Below are 16,825 nucleotides of genomic sequence, written 5' to 3'. Positions count from 1 at the left end.
AACCTCCAGAGCTCTGCTTTGTGTCCTCTGGATACCTTCTTCTCCTTAGAAAGCTCTGGCTGCTGCCGTGCCTTGTTCATCGACCTTCTGCCACGAAGGGTCCGCATTGCCCTCGAGGTGGGCATTTGCTGCTGGCCTGGCAGGGATGAGCCCTTCCACCGGTACCCCGGGAGAGACCCTCCGCCTGCGGGGACACGCTCCGGCAGGTCTGGCGCCTCATACCGCACCGGACACCCCGCCCGGGAGCGCGGACAGAGCTTCAGCGGCTCCGGCAGCAGGTTGCCCACCCGCGGGGGCCGCTGCCCTCGGTACCCGCCGGGCGCGCAGAGCACAGCCGCGGGACGGGGCCACAGGACGGGGCTACCGCCACCGCCACCCCGGCGCCGCCATCTTCGGCCGACCTCGGAGGCGAAGGCACCGCCCGCCATTGGTCGCCGCCGTCACATGACAGCGCCCCTCGGTGCACCGGGCTCCGCCGCAGGGACCGGGGCCTGTCACGGGGTCCCGGTGGGGAGCCCGCCCCCCGCGCCCGCAGGAGCCTCCCCTGGCCGTAGGGTGCTGCGGAGCCCGGTGCCCCCCGCCGCACGCCCCCTGGAGCCGGGGTCCCTGCTCGGCGCGGAGCCGCTAGTCCCGAGCCGCGCTGCTGGTAGCGGCCGGTGAAAGCCCAGCTCGCCTGACCCGCCCCGTTTCTTCCCCCGGAGCGGAGCCGGAGATGATCTCCCACATGGATCAGAAGGAGGAACTGTGGTTGTCCCGTCTCCGCGCCTGCGGAGGGAAGACTGCTCAGAGCGGCACCTCAGGTAAGGGGCCATCAGTGTGAACCCGTCATGAGAAACATGCTCCAGGAGCCCCAGCGCCCACGGAATGCACAGGGGCGGCGGTGCTGGGTTGGAGCAGGGTCCGTCCAGCTTCACCTGCTGCCTCTGACAGTGATATCAGCGTCACAGAACACCAGGTTGGGAGGGATCTCAAGGGTCATCCAGTCCAACCTTTCTAGACAAAGCATGACCTAGACGAGATGTCCCAGTGCCCTGTCCAGCTGAATCTTTAAAGTGTCCAACACTGGGGAGTGCACCACTTCCCTGGGGAGATTATTCCAATGGCTGGTTGCTCTCATTGTGAAAAATTCTTCTCATGTCCAACTGGAATCTCCTCAGAAGTAACTTAGTGCCCATCACCCTTTGACTTTTCCTTGTGACGCCTTTGTAGCCACCCTTCAAATACTGGACGATGGTGATCAGGTCTCCCCTGAGCCTTCTTTTCTCTAGGCAGAACAAACCCAGCGCTCTCAGCCTTTCCTCATACAGCAGGCTGCCCAACCTTCGAGCATCAAGACCCACAGAAGGGCAGACGAGCGGTGGTGTGTCTCCATATCCTTCCCCAGGCCTGAGAAATCTGTGGCTTCAGAAACTCCTGAACTAGACACATAATGTCTCAAGATCTCTGTATTTTCTTGCCTTCTGAAGCTGTGTAAATTGTAGCATCCATGACAGTTTGCAACAAGGCATTCCACAGCTTGCTTAGGTGTTTTATGAGTTGCTGCCTCCTTTGGTCTGCTTTGAAAGTGCCTTTTACTGCTGCCAGTAGTTCTTAATTTAGAACAGATGGTGCAGGATAGATCCCAAACCACCCCACAGGCCACCTGTGCTTGTATAGTCCTCTGTGATATCCCCTATCAGCTGTACCTTTTCCCAGCAAAATGGGCAGTTGACTCATCTCCTATACAAAAGCTATTCTGTGCCTTTGATCATTCCTGTCATGCCTCTACCTTCCTCAGCTCTGTTAGAGTTTCTCTGACATGAGGGATCCCTCCTCCCCCTTGCACACAGTCAGAATGTGGGGTTTGAGCAGCAAGGCAGAATTGCATTCCTTCTTCCCTATTTCCCACCCCCCAGCCACCCCCCAGCAATCATTGACACTTGACTAGCTGTTTTGTCTGCCTTGGAGCTGCAGTTTACATCCATCTGCTCAGACTCCAAGGTGCTATTCCTGAATGATTCCAAGAACATCCTAGGCCCATCCTGGTGTAAGTGCAAGGCATAGAGGCTGTTCCCCTCTGAACTTCTTTGTTTACCTGCAGTGAATGTCTCTTGTCACCTGGTTCGTCAGTATCATAAGGCTCTGCCACAGTTTGTAGTCAGCCTTTATGTCTTTAACCCTGAGGAACACAAAATCATCAGCAAATGTTTCCATCTCCCTTTTCCCTCCCTTACCACCTTGTGAGGGTCATTCATCCCACAGCAGCTTAGTTTCTTTACCAGTTTTGGTGAAGGATGAATGTCTTTTGGGAATGCCTCTGAAATCCAGATGTCCCTTTTGCTAAAACTGGGGACATCTCTGAAGAACTCCAAGTGGTTTGTGAAGTGAGACATCTCTTTCCAAAGGCCGTGCCAGCTCCTCTCCAGCCTGCCCTCTTTGGCCGTCTGCCCATTAATTCTTTTACTCAGATTTCTGTTTGTTTGCTTGGAATGTTGGGCCCCAGCTCTCCCCTCCAGCCCTTTCTGTGGCATCACATCAGCCACCTCCAGTCCCGCCAGTGAGGTACCGCAGTCAGGAGTCCAGCAGCTTGCTCTGCTTACCTGGAGCTTGCCTTGTCAGCACTATAGCACTGGCGGTCCTGGGCATATCAGAGGTCATAACCATCAACCCAAATTGGCATGGGCTGAGGAAGAACCACATTCTTCCTGTCTCTCTTGCTTATTCATTTTTCCTAGTTCAGCCTTATGCTTCTAGTATTAATTCCTCATCATTGTGAACTTGCTCTCCTTCCACTTTAAATACTTCCAGTGAGTTCCTGTCATGATTTTGATCAAACCCTTTAGAGACAGCTTGTCCTAGATGCCAGTGAAGGTACCTAGTAGCTCAGAAGTAACAGTAATGGTTGTAGAAGTTAAGAGCTGAAGCCATTACAATAATTGTAAAAAGAAGCTTGACACTCCTGACCTTCCCCCAAAAAGTATAGAACACCATAGAAAACTTAATTCTCATGTACCTCTGAAGGCTTTTTCAAGTTCTATGTAAAGAACCAAAATTCTGCATAAGTGCCAAAGTTAGCATAAGGGAAGGACATCTCTTTGGGCACAATGGCAACAGAACAACTTTGCTAGCTCCACTGCCTACTCAGTAAGTCTGACGAATGGGTCAAGAGCTTCATGCTGGCCTGCCAGAAACACCTTCCTTCCATCCTGTCTTTGGATACCACCTTTCTCTTTTCCTCCAGGCCTGGCTGGAGTAGCTGCAGACAAATGGAAATGCCTTCATGGTAAATACCAAACTTGCAGTTTCTGCTCCTCTCAAGGGATGGTTTTAATGAAAACTATGTGAGGGAAGAAGTGGCATCCCCACCACACCAAACTGCCACAGAAGGTATCTTAGGAGTTCGCTGTGAAATCATTTTGTGATGTTTTCTTATGCTTACTAGAAAGAGGAAGATGAAATATGTACATATATCAGTCTGGGGTTGAAATTCCAGACTCTCTTTCCTTCATTGCATACTTATGGTTCAGTAGCAACTCACCTCTTCCATGGCATGCACTTCCTTATCACAGCTCTGCCAGACCACAGGAGGTGCCTGTGGTTTGTACATCAATCCCATGTGACCAATATGTTACCCATTTATTTCACAAGAGTTTTCAGAGAACCATGAGATAGCTGTTGAATCTTTAAGCACGAGATGTGCTCTGTGTGCATGTAGCACAGGTCCTGTCTTGCTCACTCAGTCTGCGAAGAGCTACGTTTCCCTGTGGGCAGCAAAAGCCACAGCATTGTTGGGGGCACATGCTTTCGAACCTGCTACGTGCTCATCAAACCACATCAGAGTGGTGGGCTGGAAGGAGTTGCTGCTCTCTGTAAATATCCCAGAAATCTGCACAAGCCCCTTGTCTTGAACAGGCTTTCAGGTAACCTTGGGTCTGCAGTGTACATTCATACCAGTGATGCTTCTGCAAGACTTTACATGCATAAGAGAGCAGGGATTTGCTCATTGCCTGTGTTCCAGGAGCCATTCATAACTGTTCAGCTGGCGTTAATTCCATTGAATTGCACTAGTTTCATCTTCCACATTTATTGGATTTCCTCAGTGCATAATCTGGAACCAGCCATGGAGGATCTTCAGTTCACCCACCGCCTTGCACAATGGATTTGTTCTGCACCAATGGAAGCATAAAGTTACCTTTCTTCTGCTCTAAGATTGGCATAAGCCAGGCTCTGAGTGGTCTCTGTGTCTCATGCCTTGTGCATCTTCTCTTTCTCTGCAATACCAGAAGCACAAGAGCAGGGAGGTTGCATCTGCTGCAACCCAAGTAATGTTCTGCTGAACAAGGCAGTTCTTTATGGCCTTCGTATGAGTCCCCGTTCAATTTTTAGTAACATCTTATGCAGACAGGCTGAGAGAGCTGGGCCTGTTCAGCCTGGAGAAGAGAAGGCTCTGGGAAACCTTAGAGCAGCTCCAGTGCCTAAAGGGGCAAGAAATCTGGAGAGGGGCTTTTGACAAGAGCAAGTAGGGGCAGGACAAGGGGGAATGGCTTTAAACTGACAGAGGGGAGATTTAGGTTAGGTATTGGGAAGAAGTTCTTCCCTGTGAGGGTGCTGAGGCGCTGGCACAGGGTGCCCAGAGAAGCTGTGGCTGCCCCATCCCTGGCAGTGTTCAAGGCCAGGTTGGACGGGTCTTGGAGCAACCTGCTCTAGTGGAAGGTGTCCTGGCCTATGGCAGGGAACTAGATGATCTGTAAGGTCCTTTCCAACCCAAGCCTTCCTATGGTTCTATGATTTTCAGATACAATATCCTGGAAGAGCAGCCAGCTTTCCCATTCAAGCAGTAAACTTTTGCCTCTAATAGGCCAGTAATTTCAGTAGATTCAGGTTATGGCAAAGCACGCAGGGCAATGTACAGCATTTGTTCCTGTGAACACTGAAAAATCCACTGTGTAGTTTGGAGGGAAATAGCAGAATGTTTTATACCTAAAGTCCATCTGCTGAATTTTTAGAATTTGGCCCCTTGTGATTTCCCCTGTCCAAAGTTTCCAGTCCTGCCTGTGACTCCTCTGGCTTCTCATTTTATTGCAGCTGAAGATGGGATTATGAGCAAGAATGAGGACAGTGCCCACCAAGACATCCCTGGGCCAGTGGAGCCCAAGGGTTTATGCTCAGGACTCTCCAAGGAGATCAGTTCCCAGGGTCCTGCACAGGACTCCGTTCTCCCACGCAGGTCAGAAAGGATTCAGAGACCTCTGGGGAAGAGGCAAAGCCGAGTGACACTGTGTGGAAAAAGCTTCAGGAGGCTGCCAGATGTTATCCAGCAGAGAAACCCTTCCGTGGGGAGACTGACAATATGTGGGGACTGCGGGAAGAGCTTCCGGGTGAGCTCCAACCTCATCCAGCACCGGAGAATCCACACTGGAGAGAAACCCTTCACCTGCACCGAGTGTGGGGAGAGTTTCCGACAGCGGTCGCATCTCATCCAGCACGAGAGGATCCACACAGGGGAGCGGCCCTACGAGTGCTCCGAGTGCGGGAAGAGCTTCAGCATGAGCTCAAAGCTGATCCGGCACCAGGTAACCCACACCGGGGAGAAGCCCTACAAGTGTGCCGAGTGCGGGAAGAGCTTCTCCGGGAACTCACAGCTCGTCCAGCACCAGCGGGTACACACCGGGGAGAAACCCTATGAGTGCAGGAGCTGCGGGAAGAGCTTCAGCGTGAGCTCAGCCCTGACACGACACCAACGGGTACACACTGGGGAGAAACCCTATGAGTGTGCGGAGTGTGGGAAGAGTTTCAGCCAGAGCTCCGAGCTCATGAAGCACCAGCGGGTCCACACTGGGGAGAAGCCGTACGAGTGCTCGGAGTGCGGGAAGAGCTTCACTGTGAGTTCAGCCCTCATCCAGCACCGGCGGTTCCACATGGGTGAGCGCCCCTACGGGTGCACCGAGTGTGGCAAGAGCTTCACTGTGAGCTCCCACCTCATCCAGCACCGCCGCTTCCACACTGGGGAGCGCCCCTTTGAGTGCACTGAGTGCGGGAAGAGCTTCCTCTGGAGGTCAGCCCTGCTCCGGCACCACCGGGTCCACACCGGGGAGAGGCCCTACGCCTGCGCCGACTGCGGGGACAGCTTTCGGCAGAGCGCCCACCTCATCCAGCACCGGCGCATCCACACCGGGGAGCGTCCCTACGCCTGTGCTGACTGCGGGAAGGGCTTCACCGTGAGCTCGGCGCTCCTCCGGCACCAGCAGATCCACAGGGGTGGGGAGCCCTAGGTGGGGTGAGTGTGGGGAGCAGGGAGGTCTCATACCCCAAGAGCAAAGCCCAGCGTCTCCCCCTCTCATCGACCACCCTGCTTGTGGAGGGTAAAAGAAGTTTCTTCACAGGAGAATGAGCCCTAAGAGACGAAGAAGGGGAGAGCCGGTGCCAGGAGCTGATTTGGAGGTTTGGGGCAGGTGCCAGGAAGACGGTGCCAGACTCTTTTCAGTGGTGCCCAGCCACAGGACGAGGAGCAGTGGCCATAAACTAAAACACGAGAGGCTTCACCTCCGCATGAGGAAGAACTTTACGTTGCGGGTGACAGAGCCCTGGGACAGGCTGCGCAGGGGGGATGTGAGGTCTCCCTCTCTGGGGACACCCAAGCCCCGCCTGGACGCGCTCGGGTGTGCCCCGCGGCGGGTGTCGCTGCCCCGGCGGGGCTGGGGCAGGGGCTGGGGGACCCCGCAATCCGCTCCCGCCGCCGCCACCGCTCGGTCTCGCCCCGCGCAATAAACGCCCGTTGGACGCCGCCGCCGCGTTTCCTTCCCCAACTGCGCCTGCGCAGCCCCTCGCGCCGGCCGCTCGCGGGGCGGGGCCTCGCTCGGAGGTCGCCGTTGGCCGGCGGCGAGGCGAGGCGGGGGGCGGGGACTTCGAGCCGCTGTGTGGCGTCCCCACCGCCTCCGCCAATCGGAGGCGCGGGCGCGTGCCGCGGGCGCCTCCTGATTGGCCGCGCAGTCCCCACCCTCGGTGATAAATTCGGAGCGGCCGGGCCGGGCCTTTGTCTCACGCCGCGGGGCAGAGGGCGGGCGGCGGCGGAGCAGGGTGAGTGGGCGCGGCGTGTCTCCATGGCAACACGGCGGGGCCGGCACCGGACGGAGCCTCTCGGGGTTACCCACGGGCCTCCCTCACCTCCCGCGGGGCTCCGCTCCGCCTGCCCGGGCCCGCCGCCCCTCCCCGCTCCCGGGGACACGCAGGCCCGGTACCGGCAGCGGGAGGCGCTCGGTCGGGAACCCCGTCTAGGCCGTGTCAGGGCCGCGCCGGTATGCCTCTGCCCCGAGGGGCCTGCGCGGCCGGTCCCGGGAGCGGCGCCCGGCCCGTGGCTCTGCCCTGGGCCTCAAGCTGTGCCGGGTCCGGTGCTCCCGTCTGCCAGCCGTGTGCTCGGGAGCAGCGGGGCTGTGTGCGGCTGTTCCGGGCCAGAGCTTGTCGGGCCTCCCGCATCTCTTCCTTTGGCTCCCGCGGGCGAGCGTCCGCGCAGCAGCCGAGGGAGCGTGCCAGAGCGGCTGCCTCATACCCTGCAGTGGTTCCTGCGCACAGCTCCTCCAGGAGGATGTCTGAGCGTTCGGGACGGGAGCTGCGCCGGCTTCTGCTGGTGGCCTGAGGGCACTTGGCTCTTTCCTGTCCCTGGCAGTGTTCAGGACCAGGTTGGACGGGGCTTGGAGCAACCTGGACTAGTGGAAGGTGTCTCTGCCCATGGTAGGGGGCTGGAACTGGATGAGCTTTAAGGTCCCTTCCAACCCAAACCATGCTATGATTCTTGATCCTGCTGAGCTCAGTAAAGAGCTTGAAGGACGAAGGCCTGTGAGGCCTCTTGCTATCCCAGCTTTTCCTTTGTTGGGTGAAACAGATGTCTTATTCAAGCCCCATAGTGCCCAGCACAGCACTGCTTTACATACATCAGCTATAAGTGGCTGTCACTGGCCCTGCTTGGGGTGTCCCAGGCACAGCTGACTACGTGCTGGGACGGGCAGGGCAAGTACTGGCTCTCCCCAGAGCAAAGGCTCTTTGATAAGTTCATGTGTGCCTGTCACATTGCATTCCTACCCTCCCCAGGTCTAAACCTGATTGACTGATGTGCCCTTTGTGCTATTCTCCTAGCCAGTATGAGAAAACAGATTGCTGATGCACTGCCTGGCACAAGGGCTGACCACTGAAGTGCAGAACTGGGCAAAAGCTGTCAACTCACCAGGAGTTTCCCTCCTTGGTTGCTTTGTTGAGGTGCTGGACTGTGGCTTGGGGGGACATTTGTGTGGGCACCTCGAGAAGTGCCTTAGACTTGAATCATTTCCTAGATGTAGGCTGTGTTCAGGTGAAGTCTTAAACCTACCTGGGATCAGGCAGTGTAATAAATTATTCTGTGAGGCTCCATTTCCAGCAGCAGCCAGTGCCAAATACCTCCCCAGAGGGAGGAGGAGGAGGTGTGAAGCTCCTCTGATGTGAGTGCCAGGTTACCTTTGTGATGGCTCTTCAAGCTGCTAGGCCTGGACTTCTGGGGTTTGTCTCCGCTGCAGCGATGCTTGGGTAGGTCCAGCCATGTTCTGCTGCTGCTTGTCAAAGCAAGGACCCAAGCTCTGCATGTGGGGAAATAGCTTGAATTTACAAGCTAGTTGAACAGCAAACTTGAACTCTGTACCACCTGGGTGTTTGTGAATTACTGAGCTTTTCCCAAGGGTGCCAACACAAAGCCAGGGCTTCAGTCCTGCTTCCCTGCAACAGCAGTGTCTACTTCCTTCAAAAGGCACAGGATTATTGGGATTAAGTGGCTTCCTACCCTGAGGAGAATGGCTGTGCATCTTGAGTGTGAAGCTTGCTGTGGAAATGTGTCTGGGGCAAACTAAGTGCTGGCTAGATGAGATAGGGTTGTTTTTTTAGAGGAACACTGTTATTGGGAAAGAAATGTTTGGAGTGCTGAGGTGTTCTGTACCAAGCCTTGTCTCCACTTTCCAGCCCCGCTATCCTGCCTCTTGTAGCTGTTGGATTCCTCCCAGGAGGCTGCTGTTAGGGCACTGGGAAGGTATGTGTTTACCCTGAACATCAGCCAGGTCTTGATGAGCAGAGCTCACGAAGCAAATGAAATGACATTCCAGCCTCTGCAGTGGAAGTGGGCAGCTGCTCAAGCCACCTGCTTAGTGAGTAGGACACTGCCTCTTCCAGGGGAGCAGAACCCCAAGACATGAGGGCCCTAACCAGTGACCATGTTGTGGGCTTTCAGCTACCAGGTTCTGAAAAAAAGTGATGTGTAATGGTAAGAGGTGCAGTGATTCTGGCTTACCTTCCTCCCAGTTCTCATGTGATATCCTAGTACTGAAAAGGACAGAGGTTTGATTTGTGCTGACTTGTCTCCTGAATTCATGGCTCATCAGGGAGGTGTCTATATGAGAGATGGTACTGGGGAAAATCTCAGCTTGCATATTTTCCTGTGTATGTACTGTCCTCACCTTGGGCTGAGGGGACTGGTGTTGTCACTGTCCTGTGTATTGCTGTAGAGGTGATCATGTCAGATGGAGCATCTAACAAAAAAAAGCTGTGGGAGATACAAGTCTGAGAATGCACCAAAGTCCTTAAATGACTTCTTGTGTTGCTAACCCCTTCTTCCAGCAGCAACCACTGCTACTGGAACAGTAATTCACTGCTCTGAGTTGTGCTTCTACAACACTAGTTACAGGTTTGGGTAAAGGCTTCTGAGACTCCACCAGATGCCCCATGGCATGGAGAGCAAAGTCCCAGTGCTGATGAGTGCTGCTAAACATGAGTGTGTTGCAAGATGTGGGTGCAGAGGCTCTGCCAAGTGAGTTAGCAGATGTGTCTTGTAGAATGATGATCTCTGGAGTCACACCATGTATGTCTGGGCATTGGGAGCCATGAGCCATTGCTGCTGTTAACGAGTCATTTCTGAGGCTCGATCTGGTGGGTTCCTTTGGGTTGGATGTAATGTCAACCAACCTCCAGGCCTCTTGCAAGGGCTGGGCGGTGCTGAAGTGCTCTCTGCAGCTCTGCTCTCACCTGCCCCTCTGTACCGGTGGCTGCAGGCCTGGCAGCGTGCAGAGGCAGCACACCCTACCTCTGGGACTCTGCCTGTCTGGAAGTATAAGATAAATTGGAACCAGTTTCTCTAGTTTAATTTTGGAATCTGCATTTCTTGAGGAGTGCCTGACTTAAAGCCAGCTGCGCAGGAAGCCGGGGTGCCATCGGGACTTGTGCTGCTGCGCTGGCAGGAGGCAGGCTGTGCTGTGGGGCAGGCAGGCTGTTCCCTTGTGCCTGTGACCAGCTCCTGGCTCAGCCCGGGCAGGTTCTGCCTCTTTGCTTTGGTTTCCCTTCCCCAGAGTGGAGGTTTGGAGCTGTGACGAGTGAAGGTAGGTCCCATTTGCTGACCTGGTGTGGTGCTTGCTGTCCAGTGAGCGATCGAATTGAAAATAGAGCACTTGAACCTGCCTTCCTCTATCCTCTAGCTGGGGAGGCTGCGCTGTGCCCTGTCCTGTGGTGCAGGGCACTGGGGATGTGGGGCTGCTTCCCCTGTGACTTCTGTTACTGCACTGGGCTTGCTGGCATCAGAAAGTACTGCATTTTGGTCAGTCCTCCCCCTGGGGAAGGCTCTGTCCCAGTGAGCCCGAGGGCTGTGTGATCACAGGGGAAACCTTCACCCTGGGGATGTCCCCTCCAAACTGAGTGCTGCACCCAGGGCTGGGTGCTCAGACCCAGCTCCCAGCGCTCCTGCCTGAGTCCTGTGCCGGAACATGGAGAGCAGTGGAAGTGGCTGTAGAACAAGGCTTTAGAAACTCAGGGTGAGGAGCCGGAGGGCAGTTAATTTATAACTGGAGTGCTTTGTGTGAGCTGGGAGCCAGCAGCTGATGTGCTCGTGCTGGCCCTGTGCTGAGCTTGGTGAACTCGCAGCTGCCTGCGTGCTCTTCTCCTAGCCCTGAGGGGCTGACCTCAAGTGGGAGAGCATGAGGGATCGCTCTCTTACAGCGAGTGCTTTCCAAGAGCCAGCAAGCAGCTTAGTTCCTTGCTCATCTGGCAAGGCCGCTTGTAAGGTGATGGTGCTGCTCTGCACAAAGCTGACTACAGGTCCATTTTGTAAATGAGGAGGCTGGATTTCTGCTTGACAGCGGGGCTCAACTATAAGCCAGGTGTCTGGCTCCTGCTGCTGGGTAGGTCTTTGTGTGTCCTGCTACATCCGTGGAGATTGTTTCCTTTTGCAGAAGAGGAGGGAAAACCCAGTTACTTCTGGAGTTTGTCGTAAACCCTGCTAGGCAGGAGAGCAGAGTGCAAGTAGTAGCAGGAGCTATCTGCAGCAGCTGTTTTGACTCTTCACACAGAGTGCAGCCCAGGAAGGGCAGAGCAGTGAAATCTATCCCTGCTTTGGAAGTTCCTCTTCATATACTCCATTGCAGGGAAGGTGTTTGTTTCCCTGTGAGCTGCCTGACTCCAGAGCTTCGCTGCCCAATTCACCACTTCTTTCTTCTAGGGGAGGCTCTGTGGAAATGAAGTAGCTTGTTCTTCCTCCTGACTGAAGGAGAGGTGCTTCCCTTTCCTTCTACTCTGCTCAGAGTCTGGCATAGGATGAAATGTTTGGTAGCCCTGGTGGAAAGCAGCTTGCTCACAATTTCAGTGCAGATAGCTAATGGGGAGGTCTCTGATCATTTTCAGCAGGGAGCCATCCTCAAGTGGGAAATCTAATGCAGCCTGCTTGCTGTGTTGTAGGTCTCCTCTGAGGTTAATATTTTGTGAGCTGGGTGTTAGTGTTGAGGTTCACTGAAGTAATTTAACTGAACAAGCAATACTGCTTCCCTGAAAGTGCCTGGTGTGCTGTGGAAATGGCCAGTGGCTGTTTCTTCCCACCCTGCATGGTGGAACAGCTCAGAGGCTGCTTGCTATATGGCTCAGCATTTCATACCCATCCCTTCATGCAGGCAGCTTCCCTCTAAAACCCCTCTCTGGTTTTGCCTTTCAGGTTGTCTAATCTCCAGCACTAACCAGCTATACCGTCTGCAATGGAGAGCTCAGAGAGGGGAGAAGGAGAAATGTTGCGCTATGAGGAAACAGAAGATGATAATGTCAAGTGAGTCCTGTCTTGCAATGTGGCACAGACAGTACTGAGCAAGGCAGGAGACCTTCCAGGTTAAGGAGTGATCTTTCTCCTCATCTGAAAAGGGGTGGCGGACTCCAATAGCTGATAAATCAAATATATATGTGCAGTAGATCTGTTTAATCAAAGCATACTAGCAGGGATGGGAAGGAGCTGGCTAAAGCTGGCAGCAGTAATTTTTTTAGTCTCTACTATAAAACGCGCACTTCAGAAATGCTTTGACCATTTGGCAGTTGTGTTTGTGCCTTCCTGGCCAAGGTGAGCCAGTTTTCCATGGCTTGCTATGCAGATTCATATGATAGCAGCTTCTTGTTTTGAAAGATGACCCTAGAGGTGAACTATGCTCCAGTGAGCTGCCTCCCTTGCCTTTGCAGAATACCCACTGGTCTAGGCAAGAATATTTTCTTGGAGATTAGTTTAAAAAACAAATTCACACACATGCTCTAAAAGTCAAGGCTTCAGACTTGGAAAATGGGAAGAGTGAACAGGGTGCTTCCCAGAATACCTAGATGTTCCATGCTGGTTGACTTCTCTTTGGCTTGAGGCAGTTTCAGGCTGCCTGGCTCTCCTGGCACATCCAGGCCTTGTCTAGCTTGTTGGCTGCAGCGTTCAGCTGCTCAGTGGGCCTGGAGTGTCTGTCTCTCTTGCAGCTATCTGTAGCAAACTAGCCAGAAAACCTGCAAAGTGCAGTTTTTTGTAATTTTGAGTGCATTTGATAACTCTGTACCAAACTCCAGGAAGGTGCAGTGGCTATAACCTAAAATCATAGCTTTTATTTATTCTTTTGATTAGGCAACTTGTGGAAACCTGCAAAACCAGTGTAATTCAGGATAAATACACTTTTTCAGGGTGTTCTTGCCCTGTTTTGCCATTCAGCTCTCATCTCTTCTCCAGCAGTTGATACCCAAGTCAAAGAAGCTAGGGTCCTGTCTCTGTAGGCATCTGCTTTTACATGAGCCTTTCTCCTTCTCTAGAGTCACCATGAAGGGTACCACTAAGGCTCCTGTGCCCTTTAGCCCCCCTGATAGTTGCTCCTCGTATGCTCAAGGCCTCCTTTTGAAGTATTGATGCTTCTCATTGATGGATGAGAAGCAAAAGAAAGGTGCAAGGGTCAGAGGATGCTTGGCAATTGCTGCATCATCCTGGGGGTGAGCCCCTGGTGAGCCCAGCCCTCCTGGAATGGCAAGTTCGGTTGGCACATGGGTGCCTGTGTCTGTGGAAGGAGCTTCTGGTTGTTGCTACCCTCCTGCTTCTGCCTGGTTCCAGGAATCCCAAGTTGTACCTTTTCCAAACTGGGCCGGAGATGGCAGGGAGTGGGGAGATCCCTCCAAACACAGCAGGAACAAACTCATTCCTGGTGTGTAAGTGGAGTGAAAGGACCTCTCCCTGTTTGCCTGCAGTCCCACTGACCTTTCGGAGCTGCTGAAGGAGGGGACTAAGGAATCCCATGACCGTGCAGAGAACACCCAGTTTGTCAAAGACTTCCTGAAAGGACGGATCAAGGAGGAGCTCTTCAAGGTGAGTGTTGCTCTGCTCCCGGGGCAGAGCAGCTCTTTGACGTGCCCGGTGACTGATGCAGACTCAGGCAGGGCCCTGCAGCCCTGTGGGGGGGGTATGGCGAGTTTCTAGGTGGCATAGTCAAAACTATAGGAGCGTCCTTGTCTGGGACTTGTGCCTGGTGTATCCTATGGCTGGGATAGGGGGATGAGGAGCATGCTGGCCCAGCACAAGTTTGACTAGGTGGCAGTGCTGGGCTTATGGCCATGTGTCTGCTGGCTGCTAAGGGCAGGTGTGGCTGCAGCGCTTTATTCCATCCTCTGAAGACTAGGCTGTTTTCCATAGACTGCAGGCTGGATTGTGCTCTCTTCTGTACAAGAAGAGATGGTATTTTGGGTCTGATCCTGAAGGTCTTGGCATATACAGTAGTCTCCTGTAGCGCAAGGCTGTTGGTGCTAGTCGTACCTTTTGTCCCTGTGCCTTGCTCTCAAGGTGACAGGAGGCCCTCCAGAGCACAGAGCTGGCAACACCAGACTAATCCTTAGCTCATGCTCTGAAGGCATCGTTGTTATGAATGTAGCTAGAGAACCTCTCATCCTTCAAATGATCTGTGCCTCGCACAAGCTCTCCAGGCTGGTTTTGTGTCAAGCCTGGGGGTTTCCTCCTTGTTTACCCCAGATCTGGGGGGGGGGGGGGGGGGTGGTCAGAAAGTGCAGTGTGCTGATGTAGTGAGTGGCTTCTCACACTGTGCTTTGTCTGTAGCTGGCCACCGTGGCACTCTACTTCACGTACTCTGCTCTAGAAGAGGAAATGGATCGCAACGAGGACAACCCGGTCTTTGCTCCTCTGTACTTCCCCCTAGAGCTTCACCGGAAAGAAGCGTTGATCAAAGACCTGAAATATTTCTATGGAGAAGACTGGAAAGAGAAGATCCAGTGTTCAGAGGCAACTCAGCAGTATGTGGACAGAATCCATCATGTGGGACAGAATGAGCCAGAGCTGCTAGTGGCTCACGCTTACACACGCTACATGGGGGACCTCTCAGGTGGCCAAGTGCTGAAGAAGGTAGCCCAGAGGGCCCTCAAGTTGCCCAGTACTGAGGAAGGGATCCAGTTCTATGTGTTTGGCAACATCTCCAATGCGCAGCAGTTCAAGCAGCTCTACAGGGCGAGGATGAACGCTCTGGACTTGGACAAGAACACCAAGGAAAGGATTGTGGAAGAGGCCAACCGAGCCTTCAGATTTAACATGCAGGTATGAAATCCCTTGAGCCCCTGTGTGTGTGGGTGCTGCTCTTTTTGGGTCCAGGTTGATTGAGTCAGCCTGCTCACTCAGGCAGTGGTTTGGGTCTGAGACCACCAGAGCCCCTCCTTCTTGGGAGGCTGGGGTTCTAATTTAAACAGCAATTCTGCTAGCTTCTAGAGACGTGGCTGGTGCTGGGCAGGAATTCCTGCCCATGCTCCAACATCACCACTGAGCCTTTTATTAGGGCAAAATTAAGATGACTTCACTGCAAGATTCCCCATGGGCTGTTGGCTCTGAAGCAGTGGGGAGAGCAGAGCTCTCGCTCTGAGGCAGACCCAGTTTGAGCCTGTTAAACACACTGGTTACAATTAATATCCTGTCTCAAGTCTGACACACTGCCCAGTGGACAGAAATGTCTGTAGCCTCTTGTCCTCCCCATAGTATTTGCCTTTCATAAACCCTGGCTGAGCTGCCACTTGCCCCAGGGGGATGAATATAGTCTTAGCTACTGGATGGAAGCTTTAATCTGTGCCTATAGCAGGTCACTGTGGTCTAAGCTGGCCAGAAATGTGGCTCCTTTGTCAGGATCCTTAGGGAAGCCCCTGGCAGCAGAGCTGGAGGGGCTGCCTGACCCCCCTGCATGACCAGGAGCAGTGCTCCCAGGGAGGGTCTGTAGCAGGGAGTGCGTTGCCTGTGCTCACACCCTCAGCAGGCTGGGCAATAAGCAGTGAGCATGTCATGTCCATCTCGCTCCTGGGTCTGATGCTCTTGAAGGGGCTGTGCCCTCTCAGAGCTGTAGCACGTGCCAGGTGTCACCACAGGACTGCCTGCAGTGCGCTCTGAAGTGAGAAGCATGTGCTGCCTCTAGGGAGGGAGGCAGGAGAGGCTCCTGCCTGTTCTCCAGGTCGTTCCAGGGGGCTGGGTGGAAGCCGTCTGCCTCTGCCCACTTCATGTATGTGCTGTGACCACTTGCAGGTATTTGATGAACTGGACAAGATTGGCAAGTCACTGACAGAAGCAGCCCAAGATGGAGGCCTTCCAGTCCACGATGGAAAAGGAGACCTGCGCAAATGCCCTTACTATGCAGACAAGCTCGGTAGGTTGCGGGCGATGACAGAGCTGCCACATGCGTGTGGCGTGAGACCTACAGCACTAACGGTGTGTTCCGTGTTCCAGCAGGTAATGCAGGACCCAGCTGTCCCTACCACAGCGCTGTGGCCCTGGCAAAGCAGCCCCTGGTGCAGCTGATGCTGGCCGCCTGCGTCGCGGTGGTGGCAGGAGCTGCAGCCTGGTACATCATGTGATGGGAGCAGCGGCGCGTGGCTCTGGTCGTGGCAAGGGGAGAGACGCGCCATGTCCCTTTTCCAGCCGCTCCCTTGCCACTGCTGTTGAGTTGACTGCATGGTGGAAGTAAGAAAATAAACAGGAATCCTGTGGGACTGTTAAAGACTCTTTGCACACCAATAATGCAAGCACTCTAATGTCTTAGCTGACTAGTGTACAGGACTGATGTGGTGTGAGGGTGCGAGGATTTCCCTGCAGCGCTGCCCTACCCAGGCTGGGGCAGCTTTTAAGGCTGGAGCTGTCTTGTGCTGTACTGGCAAAGGCTTCACACACTTGGCTTTTCATCTCCTTCCTGGGAGCAGCTGCTGGATGGAGTTTCCTGCTGTGGGCTGCAACCTTTGTCAGCTCTTCTCAGTGAAGAGCACTCGGTATCCTACCCTGAGGGAAACTGAAGTGTTGATTGTGGGCCATTAGCTCAAATGCCTGTCCTATATTTGGTTGTGTCACAGGGATCCAGTTAACTGTTCAGGGAGGAAGGTCCATGGGGGGACAGGACCGTTGGGGATGGGGGTGATGGATGTCTGTTGTGCTGCAGTGGGGGTGGGTTGGAGTTTTTTTCAGAAGCCTTGACTGGAATAAAAAGGTGCAATGCTGTAGCTGGGTAAGTCCAAAGCACATCCCTGGGACAATGAGCGACTGCCA

General features: G+C 54.1%; 2 protein-coding genes across 4 annotated transcripts; both read left to right on the top strand.

Moving 5' to 3' along the window:
- Nucleotides 1-428: 428 nt before the first annotated feature.
- On the top strand, nucleotides 429-6,449 carry LOC115607475 (zinc finger protein 239-like). Its single transcript, XM_030484800.1, has 3 exons — nucleotides 429-800; nucleotides 5,065-5,824; nucleotides 6,077-6,449. Exons 1-3 carry the CDS (start codon nucleotides 713-715, stop codon nucleotides 6,249-6,251), a joined length of 1,023 nt encoding a protein of 340 aa, XP_030340660.1. The 5' UTR covers nucleotides 429-712; the 3' UTR covers nucleotides 6,252-6,449.
- A 511-nt stretch (nucleotides 6,450-6,960) lies between these two features.
- Nucleotides 6,961-16,779, top strand: HMOX2 (heme oxygenase 2). 3 transcript variants are annotated; one of them, XM_030484802.1, is made up of 7 exons: nucleotides 7,061-7,071; nucleotides 8,417-8,429; nucleotides 11,962-12,070; nucleotides 13,498-13,615; nucleotides 14,357-14,848; nucleotides 15,815-15,935; nucleotides 16,016-16,779. In XM_030484802.1, exons 3-7 carry the CDS (start codon nucleotides 12,003-12,005, stop codon nucleotides 16,141-16,143), a joined length of 927 nt encoding a protein of 308 aa, XP_030340662.1. In that variant the 5' UTR covers nucleotides 7,061-7,071; nucleotides 8,417-8,429; nucleotides 11,962-12,002; the 3' UTR covers nucleotides 16,144-16,779. The 3 variants fall into 3 exon arrangements, with proteins under 3 accessions (XP_030340664.1, XP_030340661.1, XP_030340662.1); XM_030484804.1 differs by lacking the exons at nucleotides 7,061-7,071; nucleotides 8,417-8,429 and adding an exon at nucleotides 6,961-7,056 and having other exon boundaries at nucleotides 11,963-12,070; nucleotides 16,019-16,779; XM_030484801.1 differs by lacking the exons at nucleotides 7,061-7,071; nucleotides 8,417-8,429 and adding an exon at nucleotides 6,969-7,056 and having other exon boundaries at nucleotides 11,963-12,070.
- Nucleotides 16,780-16,825: the final 46 nt, after the last annotated feature.

This window comes from Strigops habroptila, chromosome 4, assembly GCF_004027225.2.
Source record: "Strigops habroptila isolate Jane chromosome 4, bStrHab1.2.pri, whole genome shotgun sequence".
NCBI classification, from domain to species: Eukaryota; Metazoa; Chordata; class Aves; order Psittaciformes; family Psittacidae; genus Strigops; species Strigops habroptila.
Note: the sequence above shows the minus strand (reverse complement) of the source record. Positions and strands in the feature narration are given on the sequence as shown.